Source organism: Amaranthus tricolor, chromosome 1 (genome assembly GCF_026212465.1).
Source record: "Amaranthus tricolor cultivar Red isolate AtriRed21 chromosome 1, ASM2621246v1, whole genome shotgun sequence".
Classification (NCBI taxonomy): domain Eukaryota; kingdom Viridiplantae; phylum Streptophyta; class Magnoliopsida; order Caryophyllales; family Amaranthaceae; genus Amaranthus; species Amaranthus tricolor.
In genome coordinates, this window is record NC_080047.1 from 39,166,677 (window position 1) to 39,187,424 (window position 20,748).

A 20,748-nucleotide genomic window follows, 5' to 3' on the forward strand; every position below is an offset into this window, starting at 1 on the left:
GTTGACTTTTGTATTGTCGTTTTGGTTAGCTTTTGGCTTTTAGGTTTATGGTTGATCAAAAAGTCAAAAAAAGAGGTTTGGTAAATGACTTTATGTCAAAACAAAAGAGATGCTCTTGTTGACATTTTTTCATTGGGGTTTCTTTTGCTTTTTGGCCCCATTTTTCTAATAAAAACAAACAATTAATACCTAATTTTACCATACATCTTTCTAAACAGTCGATTTATCCAACTAGATTAAAAACCAACAAGCAAATTAATAAATTCTAACCTATTAAATAAACCAACTAATAATCATTTGTCGAACACCCATGACCCATGTGTGCTCAGTTATACTTTTGCTTCTTTATAAGGAGTGGATGCATCACAATATCAATAGCAACCACTCTATATAGTAGAATGTTTTGAGTGATTAAAGGTGTTGTATCTTAAGGATATATTAAGAATATATGTAAATTTTTTAAGTTAGGAAGTCATTATTGTAATTATTATGTGATGTATATTTTAATATTGCTTTTATTATATTTAGGTTATAGTCTTCCTAATTTAGGATGATAATAGTTTATTTATACAATAGGTTGTAATTATTATTGTAATTATTAGTATTTATGATTATCATATATTTTAATAAAAATTTCTAATCAATCATCGCGATTTGTAAATCACCATAAAAAGACAGAACAAATAATAATAAAGTAAATAAAAAAAATTAATTAATTAAAATTTAAAAATCCCACCCTATTAAATTCTTTCACATAAGGGTGATTTACAAATATTACAAAACACTGTTATTTCAATGATTCAATCTATGAAGATGTTCCCTAAAATATTTTTTATTTTTCTGTGTTTCTCAAAACCTTCACTTAAATTTTGTATTCTTCTCTACTAAAATGGAATAAAAAATGAAAAGGAGTATTTTTTAGATTATCGTGCATTTTAAAGTTTTGTGTTATTCTCTTCAAAATAAACTGTGATGTAAAAGATATTACCTTGTTTTTTTGAGTTTGCTACTAAAAATAACATGTTGTGAAAAAAATAACACTTTAATTTTTAATTTGGTTTAAAAAGGATTTAAAATGAAAAGCTAGAATTTTTGTGTTATTTTCTCTAAAACTAAACCATAATGTAATCCATACTTAATCCCATTGACTTTGTCTAAACATAAAAATCAAATTAAGTATTTACGGCTTGTTTGGTAGGTAGTAATAAACGGTGTTAATAGGAATGAAAAATTAGTGTAATTTTAGTTGAAAATATCTTGGCTACCTTGATGACCATGCTTGTCCAATTCTAATGATCTCATTTTCTTCATAAAATTCATTCCAATGCATTACCATATGGAAATGTGGTATTATGTGGTAATGGAAATTATAAACAAAAAAACTTTTTTGTGATTAAAGTTTCATTACCATGGAAATCATATGAAACTTTTAATGAAATTTTACACTATAAATTATTCTCATTACCATCATTTAATACCACTGACCAAATAGATACTTAATATACGAAAAGCAAAATCGAACAATAAATACATTCGTCCGCTTAAATATCACTTTAATAAAAGCTACTGTGTTTAGGTATCTTATCAAATTTTTAAGACCAAAAAAATAAATAAATTAAACATTGTACATACATGTAGCAAATTCATAGATTCAAATTATACTACTCCCCCTATTTTATTATATTTGCTGTTTTCACTTTTATGCAATCAATGCGTAATTTTAATTATTTATATCTTAAACCATCCTTAACTAAAAAATCATTAAAATTTAATGTCATGAAAGTATTCAATTAGACGATTCAAATAAATCTCACTTGACTATATTTTTTTTTACACATGTTGAAAGATAAATAATAACGCTCAATCTTATATAACCAGATGAAATACTATAATAAAATTAAATTTTATCTCATTAGAACAAGTATCATCTTTTCCGTTCAAGATCGTAGATTCGAATCATACCTCACTTATCATTATCAAGAAAAAATACATACAATTAGAGGTGTCCAACGGGTTGGGGCGGGTCAAAGCCTGTTTAAATACGATCCACTTTGACCTGTTTTTAAAACGTTCATAAAATGTTTTTTATTATATTTTGTGAACCATTGGATCAATTCAACTATATATATAATAATATTATATAAAAAAAGTGATAAAATATTTTTTTGCAGCCAATTCCTATAGAAGGAGGACTGAATTTAGGGATTTAAAATTTGAAATCGTGCATAGGAAACAGAGTATAGAGGTCAAAGTTCAAATATACTGTTTCCACTTTCCACTACTACTACTGCTTTCCTTTTTCAACCATTTTTCACTCTATTCTCTCAATTTGAACTCTCTTTCTTCTCAGATTCTCACATAATTCGAGTTTCAGCCATGGAAATGCCTTCAACTTCCATTGAAAATGCTCCTCCTGTTGAGTCCGCCATTGATTACATCCCTTCCGAAGATCTCACGCCATTATCTGACCCCGATACTCAGATTCAGGTTTCTTCTGTTCTATTCTCTTTGATTTGGTGAATAAGAAGGAAAATACCTAGTAGATCTGATATTAGAAGTTGAACATCCATATTTTCATCATCTTAATTGATTTGCCTTTTGAACTTGTAGGGTTTGCTGGAGAGTTTGAATTCAAAGGATTGGATTAAGGTTTGTGAATCACTGAATCATACCAGGAGATTGGCTCTTTATCATCCTACTCTTTTGATTCCATTTCTGTAAGTTTTACTTTACGTTTAAAATCTGATGATTCTAGTTCGAAATTAGATAGAAGTACAATTCTAATCTACTGTAATGTTTTGTGTTTTAATCAGAGAACCGGTTATGGTGGTATTGGTTAAGGCTATGAAGAACCCTAGAAGTGCTTTGTGTAAAACTTCTATAATGGCTGCTGCTGATGTCTTTGTTGCGTACCGTGATAAGATGCTTGAAGATACCTTAACTGCTGCTTTTGATAGTTTGGTAATATCTTGTATTCTTGTTATTGTTTTTGCTTGCTTGGGTTTTGAACGGCACATTTCTTGTTTTAACATGCTATGCAATCCACTATTTTCACCCTTACGATTATAGTTTTGTGTGATTAAAAATTTTAAAAAGTTCCTACATTGTGAAAATATGTATTGAGATGAATCAAGTAAGGTAGTATAAATTGCATTGTACATAACGAACAAGAGGTACTAGCATAAAAAGTTGAAATGATGACAATATGCTTGATGAATAGTGGCTACTATACTAGTGTAACAACTATAGAGTATTTGTACTGTTGTTAAAATTATGGCTCATTTTGCATGTTCTTTAACTCTTTTTTCATTTTGGAAATATGATTTCACGACATTTCCTTTTTGGAGATGGTTTTATGTTTAAGCTTTAGAAATGTGAAATGAAATACTCCTTTAACAACCTGCCCAAAGAAGGAAAAATGTGATTAACTAGCGTTTGTAAAACCTAAATATTTCTCTTGTGGACTAGATAGTTCTAGTGTAAAATAAGCAAAGTGGAAACAAAAGTACTTAATCAACGTGAGCGGAAAATTGTAGATCCATGGGAGAACGAGAAGATGGTCATGTAGAAGTACACGTTAGTCCTAGTTCTAGGCAAGTAAGGAAGTAATATCCATGGTACACAATAAAGGTATCAATTTTAAGATTAGCATATGATCATAATAATAGAGAGTTAGACTCTTAAGTCTATAAGGTCAACACATTTCAACCAAACATCATCATTCATCCACTTTGTCAATCTTTTTCATACATTTGAATCAGTATCTCCTCATACAAACCAGTGGTTCAACGTCCAAGTTCCAAAACGTGTGACATATATGGAACATGAATGTGGAAGACATCATTCACCATCTCCAAGAAATTTGACAAAGTTGATACACAATTTATAATCCGCTCCGACACATCTTTGACTTAACTTGGTGCAAAACACACCACTCCCTTTATAGGTGATGCTCGCGAAAGAATCTTTGCACCAACGACAAACTATTAGGCCTTTGCTTCAAATCAACATAGGACTTTTACCTACATGAGCTGCCTTTATATTTTCACAAATCATTTTGACTTGCTGAGTCTTCTTATAATGCATATCAATTCCCAAAATTGTTGAATTAGTGAACTCCTCTTCAATTAACGCCCTAAAAAGATTCATTTGAATACTAGCTTTGTAACTATTATTGTAGGAAAATTCCACCAAATCCAAATGATCATCCAAAGATCCTTGCAACTCTACTAGCTCACAATATATACATTAAAATCTGATTCATCCTCTCAGCCTAACCACAAAATAAAGTACTTCTAAGAAGATCGGTGCCTAACGTTGTAATGACTTATGGAAATAGGACAAATACCTAGTATCTTTGTAAGTAGTTTCTGTGGTGCTCTATGAAGTTGAACAAAATGCTTAATATAGGCTTTAGCAAGGTGGTATATCTCTCATCCATTATAGCTTCAAAATGAAATTGTTAAAATATTGTCCCATTTCCATTCATGTATCTTCAAAGGCTGGAATAATCTTGTGGGTCTGTGGTGTCACTCCACGTTTTGAAAATAATGTGTTCTTAGGGTTTCTAATCTTAGGTTTTCGACTCTAGTCCTAGAAACAAAGGAATATGATCATTGTTACTCAAACCGCAATATGATTCGGGATGAGCGATGGGAATGGGGGACGCCACTTAAAGTGACTCGAGAACGACAAATAATTATTGGAGTTGTTAGAAAAAAATAAAACACAAGAAAGTAAGGAAGAAAAAGGAAAAGAAAAGTAAAATAAAAAAAGAAAAACGAAAAAAATAATTTCACAACTATCATAGATTAACAAAAGAACATCACGTGAGAAGCTTTACTTTAACATTTATTTTAAATCAAAGGAAAAGAAATGGGTCAAGCCCAATATTTTAACCTACTCATTTACTTGTATAAGCGAAAAAAAAACCTAAATAAATCTTCCGAAGTTAACTAGAGAGGTGGAATGGATGTCTGACAACAAATGGTGGCTTCCATCTTCACTGTGGAACAAGTTAAGTTTTCTCCTCTTTTTCTCTTCATTTTCTTATTTTCTCTATTACTCTTTGTTAGCTTATAAATTTCTCTTCTCCCATATCTTTTTATCTGGTCATTTTCTCTCATGATTGTTATTGTCAAGGTTAGAATTTGTTAGGGTTACCTTGTTTATCATGGACCTTTTGAAATTGGATGAACGTTATTCTTTTCCATTGCCATAGCCTTAATCCCAACAGATTGGGGTCGGCTTTATGAACCAATATATCATTTCCAACGGTTGTCCACATGAATTATTCTTCATTCTTTTCAATCTCTTTTATGTAAGTTTAGATTTTTCATATCAATTTCTACCTTTGCCCTTTAAGTCATCATCGATTTTCCTCGCTTTTTTTTAAGTTCTTCGAACTTCAACTTTCTATTCCTTGCCAGTTCGTTAATACCTTGTCTTTGCACTTGCCCCAATCATCTGAATCAATTATCTTTCATCTTGTTCCTCAATATTTGCAACACTTAACTCTTTCTTATATCTTTCGAATTCTATCCCTCAAGGTATGCCTACTCATTCGTCAAAGCATTCACATTTCTACTACTCCAATCTTCCAACCATAATCCTTTCCATAAGTCAAACATTTGGATCCATATAGTCGGGATGGTCTAATGATCGTTCGATAAAACTCACTCTTAGCTTTAAGAACACATCTTGATCACATAATATCCCAGTAGCCTCTCTCCATTTTTGCCACTCACATTAATTCTATGAGTCACATTCTTGTTGGATGTCCACACTATGGAATATAAACCCAAAATATTTGAAGCATTCATTTGGAGTGATATCTTTCTCTTATAGCTTTGTAGTGCCTCTTATTATCTCATTTGTGCTAAAGTTACACTTTGGGTACTTTGTCTTACGTCAACATAATTTGAATCTTCGTGACTCCAACTTTTATTTTCTTCGGTCTTATCTACCAAAATAATATTATTAGAAAACAACATGCACCAAGGTATGTCTCCTTGTATCGAACAAGTTATCTTATCTAGGGACTAGTATCACTACATAGTGAAAGGAACTTAGAGTTGAGTCTTGATAAAGGCCAATTGTGATCGAGAAATACTCTTTTGCCCTTCTACATGTCCTAATACTTGTCTTTACTTCTCGATACATACATTACACTATACTAATGTATTTCTTGGGAATATCCTTCTTTGTCAATGCCCACCAAAGTACTACTCTTGGTACCTTATCGTATGTTTTTTCCAAATCAATAAAAACTATGTGCAAGTCTCTTTTTCTTGCCCTATAGTACTTCATCATTTTTTACAAAATGATTTTCTTATATTGTCGATTTCCCTAATGTAAATCCAAATTGGTTCTTTGAAACGATAGGTACATCTCCTTATACGTATTTGACTCACTCTTTCTCGTTACTTTAGTATGACTCATGAGTTTTATTGTTCAATAACTGGAGCAATCTTAGACAACACCTTTGTTCTTGTAGTCACGCACTATAGTACTTCTTCAGTTATTCAGCATCTTGCTTGTCCTCTAAATCTTGTTGAAAAGATCAGTTAAGTTACTCTAATCATCCCTCGGTATCACCATATCTTAATAAGTATACCATTTAGCCTAACCGCTTTCTTTAGCTTCATCCTCTTGAAAGCCCCTTCCACTTTTAATTTTTGTATTCTTCACTTAAATTTTCCATTATCTTTCAAGGAAGTGATTGTTGTGTCCGCATTCAGACTGATGACGCTATTGAAAATACATTATTTTTCAATGTTCTTTTTTTAAAATTTTCATAATATTATATGCGCTTGGAATCTATGTTATGACTTAGTTGACAACACTGTATTTTTTGCATGAGAATTCATAGTGACAATCAACTGATCTATGGTCATTGACTTCGATTTTCAGTAATAACCCACAAGGTATGGTAATTGACTCCATTTCCACCACCACCACACCCCCCCCCCCTCTTCCCCGCGCCTGATTTTACCTGGAAATGTAGTCACATATTGTAAAGGTAAGCCATCATGCTTGACACTTTTAGCTTTTTTTAAAGGTAGTGTTTGAATTCATGGATTTCATTACAAATCCTAAATTAATTGTATATTTTTGAAATTGAATTCATTTGTTTGGCAATAACAAGTGGTAAATAATGGTGGTGAGAAGATAGGAGAGAGAATGAATAATGTTGGTAGATTCCTTTAAAAGAGCTGCAGCTATGGGGATGGAGCAATGTAGTTTTTGGAAGTGAATAGAGAAAGATAATTTTAGAAGGGGATGACGATGAGGTATGCGATTGTTGATGAGAAAGATGGAGGGCATGGGAATTACAAATGACATCCCATTGGATGTCATTTTGGATTTCTCAAATGAAGGCCTTTCATTGTTAGCTTAGAAATTGAGCCAAATTTAGAATTGAAAATTCTAGATTACCTTGCTCAAATTCAAAATTACAAATGAATTCCAAACATCCAAATAGGCCATCATAAATGTTCATTTTTCTTTATGTGCTCTCCCAGTTGTTTATTCCGAGTTTTCAGTCATTTATACCAGCTATGCTTGATCAAACAAAGCTTTGTTTGTTGTGTGCTTAACTGCTTACTGTTCGAGTGCTGCGTGCAGCTGCTGCAATTATTGCTGAAAGCATCACAAGACAAGAAGTTTGTGTGTGAAGAAGCAGACAAGACCTTGCATTCTATGGTTCAGTCTCTTTCTCCTCTTCCTTTGCTTCAATCTCTTCAGAAATATGCTCGTCATAACAATCCAAGGATCAGGGCTAAAGCTGCCGTTTCCATCTCCAATTGCGTCTCCAGAATGGTAACTTAAATATCCCTTTCCTGTATGGTGTCGTACTATCTTTTTACGGTAATATTGACTGAAGCAGCAAATATGGTTTTTGGTTACAGAACTTCAAAGATTTACAGGAATTCGGATTGGTTCCACTTATTCAAGTGGCTGCTAATTTGCTGAACGACAGGCTCCCAGAAGCCAGAGAAGCTGCTCGAAGTATTACCTGGTCCGTATACAAGTCCTTCACCGAAAATGAAGAAGATAAAACGCAAGAGTCGTGGCTAAACTTTTGCGAGTCTAATCTGCCAGCACTTCATGGTCAATCGATAATCAAAATCACAACAACAAATTAAACAATAGCTGCAGCTGCAGCTGCTGCCATGTACATACAGAAGTAAGTTTGATCTTCTCTCGAGAGTCTAGACGCCTTGTGAATTTAGATCTCATCACGTCCTTGAATCGACATATGAGCAAATCATGTTTGCTTCCTTTGTTTTCATTATCAATGGTATCTGCTTATCGGGTTTCAAGCCAACATAATCTTGAGTTTGTTGTCATTTTAGGCGGTGGTTTATACTCCCATCTTATGTTCTGATTCTTATATACTTTTTTATTTTTAAAAAAAATGATTTTATATTTTTTTAAAATATTATTCTCTCGGTCTCTTCTATTATTAAATTTCTCATTAGTTTTGCACACTTATATATATACTGGTTCAATTCTTAATCTCTAATGGATTTGATTAAAAATTTAAAAAAATTAATGCTAATAAAAATTAAAACCTTATCAAATAGAGTCAATTCATAATATTTTCTATCAGAAAATTACAAAAATCCAATTATTCAGATTAGGTCGGATCTGATGTAGCACTCTCCTAGGCAACGACTTACAGGGTCCTCACACTATGGTCGGTCTTTTCTAAGTGAATAGAAAACGGAAGAAACTTTTACACCTACTTGGAATTGATTAGGGGTAGGATCTAAGATTGTAAAATTCTACGACTAAGTTAAATATGCTAAAATATTGAATTTCTAGTTATATTTATTCATTTTAAATTTCAATGATTGTCTATTAGCGGACCTTGATCATATATTTGTTGGGATGAGTTATCCCACATCGATAAATTGAAAATGGTGTGCACGCTTTATAAGCTATTAGAGACCTTCTTTCCATTGCCATATGTTTTTGGGATGGTATATATCTCCTTGGCTTATGAAGTGTGTGCACTTGTGTCCCCCGTTAATATGCTGACATTCACAATAAGTCCAGCCTAATTTAACATATTTTTTAGACTTGTTGGATTCAAATTGGATTTAAATTAGAAAATGATATGAATCTAAGTCTCATAAAAGTATCTAGATTTATGAATCTATATGACCCGATTGTTATAAAAATTCCATAATTTTCTATCTTTCTGTTTCCTAATTGCAATTTGGTCGACAATACTCAAACGCAACACGATTGTACTTCATAATTTTAGCTTCCTTTTACATAACTTCCTATCTCCTGTATAATATAATTTAAAAAATTGTATAATATTATTATCATTAATTATCGTTTTTGAATTTGGGTTCGATCTAGATTCGTGAAATCTATAGTTACTAGTTACGGATTTTAGTCTAAACAATTGGATCTGCATATTCGAATTTGAATTTGGTATCTCTCAAAAAACGGATATAAAACCGAGTCCACTTGAATCTGCGAATTTAAGTTTGAATTTTAGAGTTTATTTTTGTTTTTCAAAAACAATTTATCCACTGCACAGTCGGAAGAGATAGTAATTGTAAGTTTGACTGAAATCAAAAATGCATTGATCAATAATAATTTGATATGTTGATATTTCCTTTTCTCTTCTTATTTAGGTGAAACTCATTTTGAACTCTTTTCATAGGCAAGATCCACTGTGTCACTAACACAACAAATATTATGCTAATTAATATACTATTCATTAATCAATTTATATTTTTTTTTTGAATATTTAAAGAAAAATATAATAAAGAGGAATCTTATTTAATTCATCTTAGTTACTAAAAATAGATAAAATAACGTATAAATGCATTGAGAAGAACAATTGTTATTCCTATGAATAGTACCAAAATAGTGTATGAATAGTGTTGCTATTTATAGTATAAATAAGCAATACTCTTGTTATGCAAGGGCACGCAGATACACCGATATACTAATTCGATATAAATTTCTTATACTAATTTTCTCCTTATATTCTCCTTACTCCTTAACATTAATATATATTTTCATTTTATTTTTTATTATCCACATTTTATTGAATGTTAAAATACCATGTAGAATAGTTTAAAAATTGAAAGTCTAAGTGTGTGTTTGAATGTTTTCCCCTCCCATGTACCTAATATGTAGAATAACCATATAATATTATTTTTTCTAGGATTTAACCTTAACTACAATGTGTTAAAAGAAATTATTCACACAAATTTGAATTCAATTCCAAAAAATATTGATTAATTATAAACAAAGCATATTCTAACTATCAAAAAAAGTACAAAATCTTTTTTAAAAGGAGTAACTAATATACAAAAGATCAAAACAAAATTTTCATTGCATATAAAATTTTCATTACCCTGATGTTTTCGACTGACTCCCTATATTGAAAGGATTCAGGAGTTGAATATATACACAAACATTACGTTCATAATAACAAAACTTAACTAAACACAAAAGAAAATACTTTTCTATACACATATATTACTAAAAAAGTAAAATAAAAGATTATAGAAGACAAATCTTAATTGTAACAATTAAAAGATAACCAACCCATAAAACACAAGGTTTAACAATTGATGAAGCAATTTGATTAACCTTTTGGAATTTAACATAACATGCAATAATAGCCAAAAAATTAATAAACCAAAAAGCCAAGCCAATATGAGCCATACCCATGACAAGAATAAATGGGTACCAAGTAACATTTAAGGATATTTGACAAAGATAAATGGGTAAAGTACCCGAATTAATATGGAACCCTCCATCAGCCCAAATAAGCCAAGCTGAAAGGCCCATTAAGAATGATGAACATAATGTTCCTCCATGGATAACCCATAAGGGTAGGAACCATATTGGTTTTTGTAAAATATGGTATCTCAAACCCGACCCGAATAAGAGAATTATGGTTACTGGTAATGAGATATTAACAATAAGAACAATAATCAATGATCTTAATGCACGTTTTGCCATTGCCATTTTTTGTTTTTGTCTTTTCATCATGGCATCATTGTTATTGAATTTGTCTTTCATTGATAGGGATTGTGATTCCATTAAGAATTAGGTTTTTGTTTAGGAAAAATAATAATATATAATAATTAAAGAGTTTGAATGTGTTGGGAGATATAGTATATGAAAGAATGGTACATTAATAATTAGAGGATTTTAATGAGGAAATCAAGGGAAATCACATGAAATATGGATGATATTTTGTTGATAGGTTATTTCTAATGTCCAATAAGTTTGTTCCATGTCATCAAATATTAATTTGTTTAGCAAATTAAAAAATTAAATTTAAAAAAAATCTCCTTTTGGGTCATCATCATCATCGTATCCAATATTCCTTTTGAAAGTAGGGTTTGGGTGGGGAAAGTTAACGGACAATCCATATCCATACTCTCTTTACAGGGAGGACTAGAGGAAAGCGGTCGAAGTTTACCCCCAAACATGTAGGAGCCCTGCATAAAAGGATATAGGTAACGACAATTTCACAAAGGAACAGCTAAAAAAAGAAAAAAGAAAAAAAAGAAGCAACAAGAGGACAACTCAAGAAACTATCAATAATCTAAAATATGGATTTGACGTCTCCAACTAGTCTTATCCCTAGTCAGGTCCACGGAGAGGCGCAGCTCACTTAGGTCGCTCTTTATTTGCTCAACCCACATTTTCTTAGGTCTTCCTCGACTTTTTTTAGCCTCCACTATGATGCTTTCTATCCTTCTAACGGGGCAGCCGATAGTCTTTCTTTGCACATGTTCAAACCATCTTAACCTATTTTCACGCATTTTAGCAGATAATATGGCAACGCCTAACTTCTCTCTAAACTCCTGTGTAACACCCCGAGATTTTTAATGATGTTATTATTTAATATTTTAATAACTTTTGGAGATTTTATAATTGTATTAAATTATATTTGAATTAGTTTTAATAAATTTCTTTCATATGCGAATTTTAATGTTAACATATATTTATATTAAAAATATAGTTACGATTTCTAAAATAAAGAGGTTCGAATCAAAATTGTTATTTTATTAAAATGTGTGAGCACACAAAGGTGAGTTTCTTAGTTGGGCCTCGCAAGAAGATGAATCTAGGGAAATAAATAAATAAGTAAAAAAATAAAATAATATGGATGGGTTAGGGTTCAAGTGAGTATTACTCCTTGTTCCATTCAAAAACATCATGCCTCCTCCTCCCCTCTTCTCTCTTCTCTCTTCTCTCCCCTCTCCCTCACTGCTAAGCCACGAAACCACCAACCAGCAGCCCAGCCGCGGCAGCAACCGGTCTCTCACAACACCACCAGTCTTCCCTCTGTCCTCCCTGTGACGCAACTGCTTCTGTCCCCTCCAAACAGCCACGGCAGCAGCAGCCCAGGGTGTTGCAGTTGCTGCGCATGCCGCCAGCCACGATGGCCGGTTTTGGGGTCCTCTCTCCAACCGATTTGGTCCCGTGCCACCACTACCACAACCTTCACTTACCTTTTTCTCCTTTTTTCTAGTTTTAACTTTATAAGTCATCTCCTCTTCTTCCATTTGATTCTTCTTGTTTTGAATTAAAAGTTTTATAAAATTTATGAGTGTGATGTTGATTTTTGTGTTATTTTCATTGAATCTTTTTTAGGGTAAGAATTTGATTTATGAATTGAACATATTTATGATTCAGGGTTTGAAGTGTGATTAGAAATTATGGGTTGTGTGTTGATTATGTATTAATTTGGTTTAATCTTATCATCGGTAATAGAAATGGTGTTATCTTTGAACATGAAATAATTAGAGTTTGATTTAGAAATGCAATTACTAGTAGTGTGTGTGTTGTATGCTACTATGGTGGTGTGGTGATTAATTGAATAACCTTATAAGTTGTTTTAAGACTTGGTTGATTATGGTTGTGATAGTTAGTAATGATTTTGATTGTAGTTGACTATAGTTATGATTTTGGTTGTTAATTAGGAGTAATAGTTGCTAATTGTTGTGACTTGATTGTTGTGAATTGCAAGTACTCTTAGTAGGTCGTCATTGAAGTTATACATGCATAATTTTAGTAAAGCCAAGAGCATAATGTCAACTTATCGTCGAGGATTGCCAAAGTTCCTCGTCATGTTGTTTTGATTATAGTTCTCTCTAGCTTGGAGAATGTAACAAATGATATCGCGATTCGATCACTCTAAGATTTGCCTTATCGTTATATTAGTGTTATATTAAAAATTGTAAGGCTTAGTTGTGATTAGTTATTTTTGGGTAACGCGAACCGATATACTCAAAATTAGTTTATGAAAAAGAACGATTCACATATACTTTTACTTTTAAATTGATGAAAAGACTTATGTTGTGTTGAATTAATGATTTTGACTTGTATTGAATGAGTTGTGTACGTGCTAGAGTAATCGAAAACTCATGTTGAATGGTTGATAGTGGTTACTTTAGTTTTTAGTTGGTATGACAAAGTAGTTAAGGGGATTTATTAGTTCTATTCCTAACTTGTATAGGTTTTCAGTTCATTAGAGGAAAGTAGAATCTTAGTTGGGTGACTTTTGTAATTTTTGGTTGTGCAGTGTCGCTTACAGGTACGTATACGCAGTAACTAACCCTTATATGCAATTTTCCTTTAAGACATTATTGTTTATTGTGATAATATGCATTGTATCAAAACTATGAGGTACTAGTGAGTAAACTTTATATGAGGAGCTATCGATTATGAAATCCTTGAGCTTAGAATAGTTTAGAGAATAAGAGTGTTAGTAGAAGGCGGGGACCATCCCCTTATCTATTTAAGAATTGGATTATGCCTTACTTGGAGTTAGAATGATTCCTTTATAGGTGGATTTCGTACTTCGTACTTTGTTTGAGTTGTTCAGTGGGTTTGGCATTCTGCTATCCCAGGGCACTCATTAATAGTAGAAAGCGGGAGTTATTCCCATTTGATTAAGCATTAGATTACAATTAGTTGGCGTGACTCAACTGGATTATATCCGATTGATTTAGTAGTCCCCTAGGTGAGATTCGACGGGATCACCATATGGGGGTATGAGCATACTTTTGTCATTGGGCTTCGGGTGGCCGATACCGCCCCTTGACCGAGGTGTTACCGTGCGGGCTTTGCAAACCCCAATATGGTGGCCTCTTCATTGGATTGGTACTCCAGTGTGTCTTTTTCCTGAAGGTAGGATCCAAGAGGGTCAGTTGGAGGGGGTATGAACTCATACTTTGCCATGAGCGTCGTGTGGCAGATAACGCCCTTGGCCGTGTCACTATGCCATGAAGTAGAGAAAAGATTCGTTGATAGAAAGTTATTCAATCATAGAAAGTTTATTCATTGATCGAAATTTATTTAATGATAGAAAGCTTATTCACTGATGGAAAGCTTACACATTGATAGAACGTTTACTCCTTGATTTTACTCATTGATAGAATAGTTTATGCTAGCGAGAAGTGCGCCTAAGTTAAGTTACCTCAAGGGAGTTACCAATCCCAAAGATAGACTATGATCACACTTACTTTAGGATGGACAAGGTCTATAAGGTCAGATGTTAGGTAGTCTGTTTATGCCTTGGTTAAGTTGATACTACGTGTGTTTTACAAGAGTTTATGTTTTGAGAAGAGTAGTATGAAGACTTGCATTCTACCCAATAACACATGGTTCAGGTTGGAAAGAACGTAATGAGATTAAGAAGTATAGGTGGACGATAAACGGTTACTATTTGTGCTTGTGCCTTATGAAATCATCTTATGTTGTTGTATAACATAGTGTTATCTTGTAGTTTGGCCTTATTATATTTGATGTTAGTTACCAACGTGTACGTGTTTGTGTTTGTGTTTATGTTTGATTGTTTGATGACTTTCTATGATTGTTACGCTATGACACATTGGCCTTTGGTCTGATGTTGAGCAGCATGAGGATCATTGGGACAACCCCTATTTTAGCGGCTTAATTAATAGTAATTAGTTAAGTTAATTTGGGAAATTTTGAGTATGTTAATTAAGTTAATTGGGATTCGAGATTAAGTTAATCCGAGAAATGTTATTATTATTATTACTATTATTATTATTATTATTATTATTATTATTATTTGTTATGAAATTTATCTGGATTTGTTTTTAAAAGTTTTTAAAAGTAATATTTAATCAATGTAAAAGTGTAGGACTATTTTATTTTACCTACAATATTTATTTTAGTCAAACTTATTTTGTAATATAGGACAAAAGTTACAATTACGAATTTTAAGTGGTATTGTTATTTATTGAGAGGTATTAAATTGATTTGTGGTTAAAGACACATAATAATATATGAGTAATCAAGATAGGGGTTTTGATGACACATATGATGTTATGTGTCATTTAGAAAATGAAGGGTAATGACTAAGGGATATAAGAAAAACAAATAGAAAAAAATGGGGCTTCACGTAGAAAAAACAAAATAAAAGTTTTTGAAAACCTTCTTCATCTACTTGCTTTGATAAATAATTCATGCAAGCTACATTCTAAGATCATTGAGTTAACCTCATGCCCATTTGTATTTCATTTTGTGTTCTCTATTTTATTCAAAGAAAGGTAAATAACAAAGTTCATTCATTTAACTAGTTTATGTCCCCTCTGTAATCTTCCATTTTCGAGCATTTTCTAGTCGTTTTCATGTTCTATTATTTTATAAGAATTGTAGAGCTCCGAGTCGTAGTTGCGTGGGCACTTAAATCGCCCCAAAATATATTCGTATGAGAGAGTTATGTACAAAATACTAACAGTCTGTCATGAAAATCGATAATAATCAATTATGAGATTAATTGTTCAAATTGGAATTTGAATTAGGTTCCTTTAACCAAGTATTTAGGTTTATTTTATGTTTTTTTATTGGGTAATTATGGATGGTGATGCAAAAAGGGAGTTTGGATTGTTATCTTTTAGAGTTAGAAGTTAATGCACACAAGGTATTTATTCAAATGCATCAATGAAGTTTTTTGGTTTTCTAATATGATTTTTGGTTGAAGAATTTGCTCATTAAAAATAACCTACAAACATCTAACATCTTTTAAAGCTAATTTAAGTATTTATATGTTCAATTGATGATGGGAAAAATATTTGTTTGATTGCTTTGTTTATGTAATAATATTATTAGTATTGTAAAATGATTATAATAAAAATTGATCATGTTATGAAAATTATATTTGATTAAAAGTATGTCAATATTGTATTTATTTAAAGAGATTACAAAAGAATGTTTTGTATGTTATTGACTTATAAAATACAAGTCTTGAAATATTGTATTATAAAAATGAAGTATGATTGTTGATTTCAAAGAAATCCAAGTGAGTTATTGTTTTGTTTTATATTAAAATATTTGACATTGAAAAATGTCCGTTTTTGGGAATTGGCAACAGATATTTATATTCGGATGATTGTCAAATCCTATAGCTTGAAAATAGGTAATGGTTATTCGTTTCGGTCTCGAGCCCCAGATTCTTGTAAGAACCGTATTTTCGGTGATGACGATCACCCGTGTTCTCAGGATTTAGATCAAGCCTACTTCCTGACGGTCCATATATTCCCACGTTTTTAAAGTGCTATTATATTATTGTTTTAATATGAGGTTTGAATAAATATGTTTGACATATAAAGTTTTGTTTGTTTCGCAAATGAAATCATGTGTTTCATTTGCCGTATTGTTTCGCTATTGACTTGTAAAGTAATAGCCGCATTTTGATTTTTGCTATTAACTTGTAAGGTTCTTAGTCGTATTTATGTCGATACCAAACGGTCTTTTAAAAGAGTTTGGGTTTTGATAAATTAATGTTTCATCAGGAAATACCAAATGAGCAAAAGATTTAATTGGAGATGTTTGTTAATGACTTGTATATAAAAGTAATAGGCTGTTGGATTACTCAACAACTCAACTGTTGACAGTCTTTGATGGGGCCTATTCCTTGCGGGGGGATAGATCCATTTTCAGGTTAGCTCTGCTGTGGAGACGATGCCTACTTATATTATGTGTTATGTGCAAGGCGAAGACTTCTTTTTGAAATTCGTAATGTTCATTAGATATTTGTAAATTAAATTGTAATAATTTTATAATATTTTGTATATTCACTTATTTAATGTAAAAAGTTTTAAATACTCGGATATTGGTTTGCTGTGGCTATCGAGCCACCAGTCGGATTCAGCCTTAACTTCAATAAGTCTTCCGCTGTGCTTTGTAGGCAGTATTATTATACTGTTTAGTTGGTTTGGGTTGTTTCAATCATAGACAGGCGTAGCAGTTATTGGAGGTTCTTCTGCATTGCATTGCATTTGGGGAGAGTGATGAGGGCGAAGCATAACCTGTGTTATACCGTTCGATTTTGTAGCTCTTGTTTATCTTTTGTAAACTTTGGTTGTACACGTTTTGTTATGAGGCCTTGTGTCCTCCTTTATATGTTTGTATTTCCGCTGCGTAGTTTATAACTTTGTATGGTTTTGAAAAATTGAGTCATTTTAAAATGCAAGCGTTGACACTGGAACCACGATCCATGCTTGGCATGTTGATTTGAGAAGCCAACGATGAATTACTCCGCCGTGGTGTGAGATTTTAAAGGCAATAATGACATAGATTAGTTTAATGTTTTATTGTGCTAATTGCTCTACCACATGTTCGATTTTTAGCAGAGCTGTTGCCGAAATTTCTACTTATAATTTATAGAGTTCATTATTATTTTATTTGTTTTATTTTAATGTAACACACGAATTTCCTCCCGTCCTTTACGGTTTTGGTTTCGTTTAAAGGGTCGAAAATTCAGGGGTGTTACATCCTGGTTCTTGATTTTGTCCATTATGGTGTTACCGCACATCCACCTCAGCATTTTCATCTATGCCATTTCCATCTTTTGTTCATGGATCTTCTTAACGGACCAACACTCTATCCCGTACAATAAAGCTGGCCTAATAGCAACTCTGTAGAACTTACCTTTCAGTCTAATCGGAAACTTCTTATCACATAACACTCCAGTAGCCGATCGCCACTTAAGCCAACCCGCTTGTATACAATGCGTAACATCTCCATCTATCTCTCCATCATTTTGGATAATAGACCCTAGATACTTGAACTTAGTCCTACTTGCAACTACATCTTCTTCAATTGTCACGTCTGGGCCATCATGTTGCTCATCGCCACTAAAATTGCATCTCAAATAATCTATCTTTGTACGGCTTATACGTAACCCGTGGCTTTCTAAAACCGCCCTCCATTCTTCTAATTTAGTATTAGCCTCTTCGCTAGTTTCTGCAACCAAAACTATATCGTCTGCAAATAGCATGCACCATAGCACAGTATCCCAGATAGACTTGGAGAGCTCATCTATGATTACTGCAAAAAGGAAAGGGCTTAGTGGCGATCCCTGATGCAAGCCTACTCTAATTGGGAAAGATTTCGTAATCCCAACGAGTATCTGTATGTTAGTTGATGCTCCATCATACATGTCTCGTATAGCTTCAATATGACTTCGCGAGACTCCTTTAGCATCCAGACTCTCCCAGATGATACGTCGTAGTATGTTATCATAAGCCTTCTCCAAATCTATAAACACCATACGCAAATCCTTTTTCCTCTCCCTGTATTTTTTCATCAGTCTTCTTAATACATGTATGCCCTCAGTGGTAGATCTCCCTGCCATAAAATCAAATTGGTGTTCCCTAATCACCGCCTCTTGTCTGATCCTCTTCTCTATCACTCTTTTTGGGTGATTTAGATAAAAAAAAAATTGACTAATTATTATTTAAATATCTAAATTTATATCTATTCAAAAAATAATAAATATATTTGTCATCTATGAATTATTTATTTGAATTTATAATTTGTAAATGGAATTTATTTGATTAATGTGGTAAAGTGTAAACTATGATCAATAATTTACATCTTAACAAATGTCATACAATTATAGTTAGAAAATATTACCTATAATTATCCAATCTTTTATTGATTTTCTTACAACAATTCCAACTTTTGATTTATCATGAACAATCTCAATTTTATGATCACTTCCTAAATAACATTGTTGCCTAGATGGTAATCGATTTTTACAGGTTTATTGCTAAAAAGGAGGAAAAAAAGTCAGTGATATTTAAAATTAAAAGTTAAAATCAAAAAATAAACTTACTTAATTTCTTTTTTATTTTTAAAATTTTAAAATTTTTTATAATTTAATTTAATTTTGTATTTTTTTTTTTTGCAAAATAATTTGTTGTATAGGTAAGAGTTTACCTTAGTAGCTGGTGCATTCTAAACAAGCACCCCTTATAATTGAGATTATTCATTTTTAATCAAAAGTTGTTAGATTATTCTATCTTGTTGAAGTAATATATTTCTTTCAATCACAAAATAAACCACAAAACAACAAAAATAATACTCTTTCAATCATCATCATCACATGCCAATGCAGTCTTTTGGTCAAGTATTTGGAGTCTTTTTAAAATCATTTGGACTCGTTTTAAAATCGGGTCTTGTGAGTTGCGTCTATATTAATTATTACATAATTATTAGTCTATTTTTATGTCCGTTCAAATCAGATTTAATTATAGGGTCAGGTAAATATCGTATTTTTTCGTCTGCTTAAAACACCTCTAGTCCAAGCCCACTGGTCATTTCTTTTTTTTTTTTCTTTGTATTCTTATTTGAGATCCTAAATTCAAGAAATTCTATTTTCTTTATGTGCTAACCCTCCTCAAAATTCTATATTGTCTTTTTCTATCTCATTGTAAGGAAAAATTCAAAATAATAATCTAAATTTTTAAATCAACCAAGCACCTAACTTATTTGTAATGAAAAATTCAAATATAAGAGTATTGTTAAACATGAGGTTACAGAGATAACGTTTAAAGGAGGAAATAATGTAAACGTCGAATTTTTCTAATTTTATAAACAAAAATTGACATATTTAAAAGCTAACCAATAAAAGAAAAGATTTTTTAAAAGTAAATTTTTTTAAAATAATTGTTTGTTGGATTTGGATTACGGTGAAAAACGAAAAACAATTCAAGGATGTACATATCTTATGATTGAATATATATATATATATATATATATATATATATATATATATATATATATATATATATATTATAAGTATTTGCAATATTTACGAAAAATTCATGACAACACGCAAGAGTGAATATATACAGTTATACACCGTGAGGACTAAGAGTGATAATGTACACATATTTTTAATTTTCACCCTTTTAACCGTTTTCACATTATTCTATTTCGAAAAATAAAATAAAGTGAACTTTTTTAAAAAAAATTCAAAATAAGCTTCTAGAAATTGTAATTTTTAAAATAAGCGTCTCTATGTCCGAACCTAAGGTCGTGATTTATTCACTGTCACTAACAGTGAACAAGAGAAATTATATTTACCACGACCTTTTTCGTTGTTATCAACAGCGAACAAGACATTGTCATAACGCTTGAAGGGACAAAAAATCGAATAGTATATTGTTCTCTGTTATCAACAACGAACATTGTTTTTTCTTTTCTTACATTATGACATTGTCTTTCTTTTATTTACTAATAAAGAACAAAGACATGGTACTTTTTTTCACTTGTTCACTCCTATTGGTAGCGAACAAACCTGATGTTAAACTCGGACTTGAAGATGCTCGAAATTAAAATTTCTAACGTTTTTTTTGAGAATTTTTCTTTTAAAAAGTTCATTTCATTAAATTTTCTCCTATTATACCTTACCCCGTTTTTAACTTTGAACAA

At 31.7% G+C, this 20,748-nt stretch overlaps 1 protein-coding gene across 1 annotated transcript; it reads left to right on the forward strand.

The window, feature by feature from the left end:
* Positions 1–2,222: 2,222 nt before the first annotated feature.
* LOC130817930 (uncharacterized) lies at positions 2,223–8,441 on the forward strand. The gene is made up of 5 exons (XM_057683907.1): positions 2,223–2,487; positions 2,611–2,717; positions 2,814–2,961; positions 7,627–7,821; positions 7,911–8,441. The coding sequence occupies exons 1-5, from the start codon at positions 2,377–2,379 to the stop codon at positions 8,145–8,147; spliced, it is 798 nt and encodes a 265-aa protein (XP_057539890.1). The 5' UTR covers positions 2,223–2,376; the 3' UTR covers positions 8,148–8,441.
* The last annotated feature ends 12,307 nt before the right edge of the window (positions 8,442–20,748 follow it).

Coding starts and splice junctions, on each gene's coding strand:
- LOC130817930 (XM_057683907.1), top strand. CDS start 2,377: ATGGAAATGCCTTCAACTTCCATTGAAAATGCTCCTCCTGTTGAGTCC. Junction 2,718..2,813: donor ACTCTTTTGATTCCATTTCT/GTAAGTTTTACT, acceptor TGTTTTAATCAG/AGAACCGGTTATGGTGGTAT. Junction 2,962..7,626: donor CTGCTGCTTTTGATAGTTTG/GTAATATCTTGT, acceptor TGCTGCGTGCAG/CTGCTGCAATTATTGCTGAA.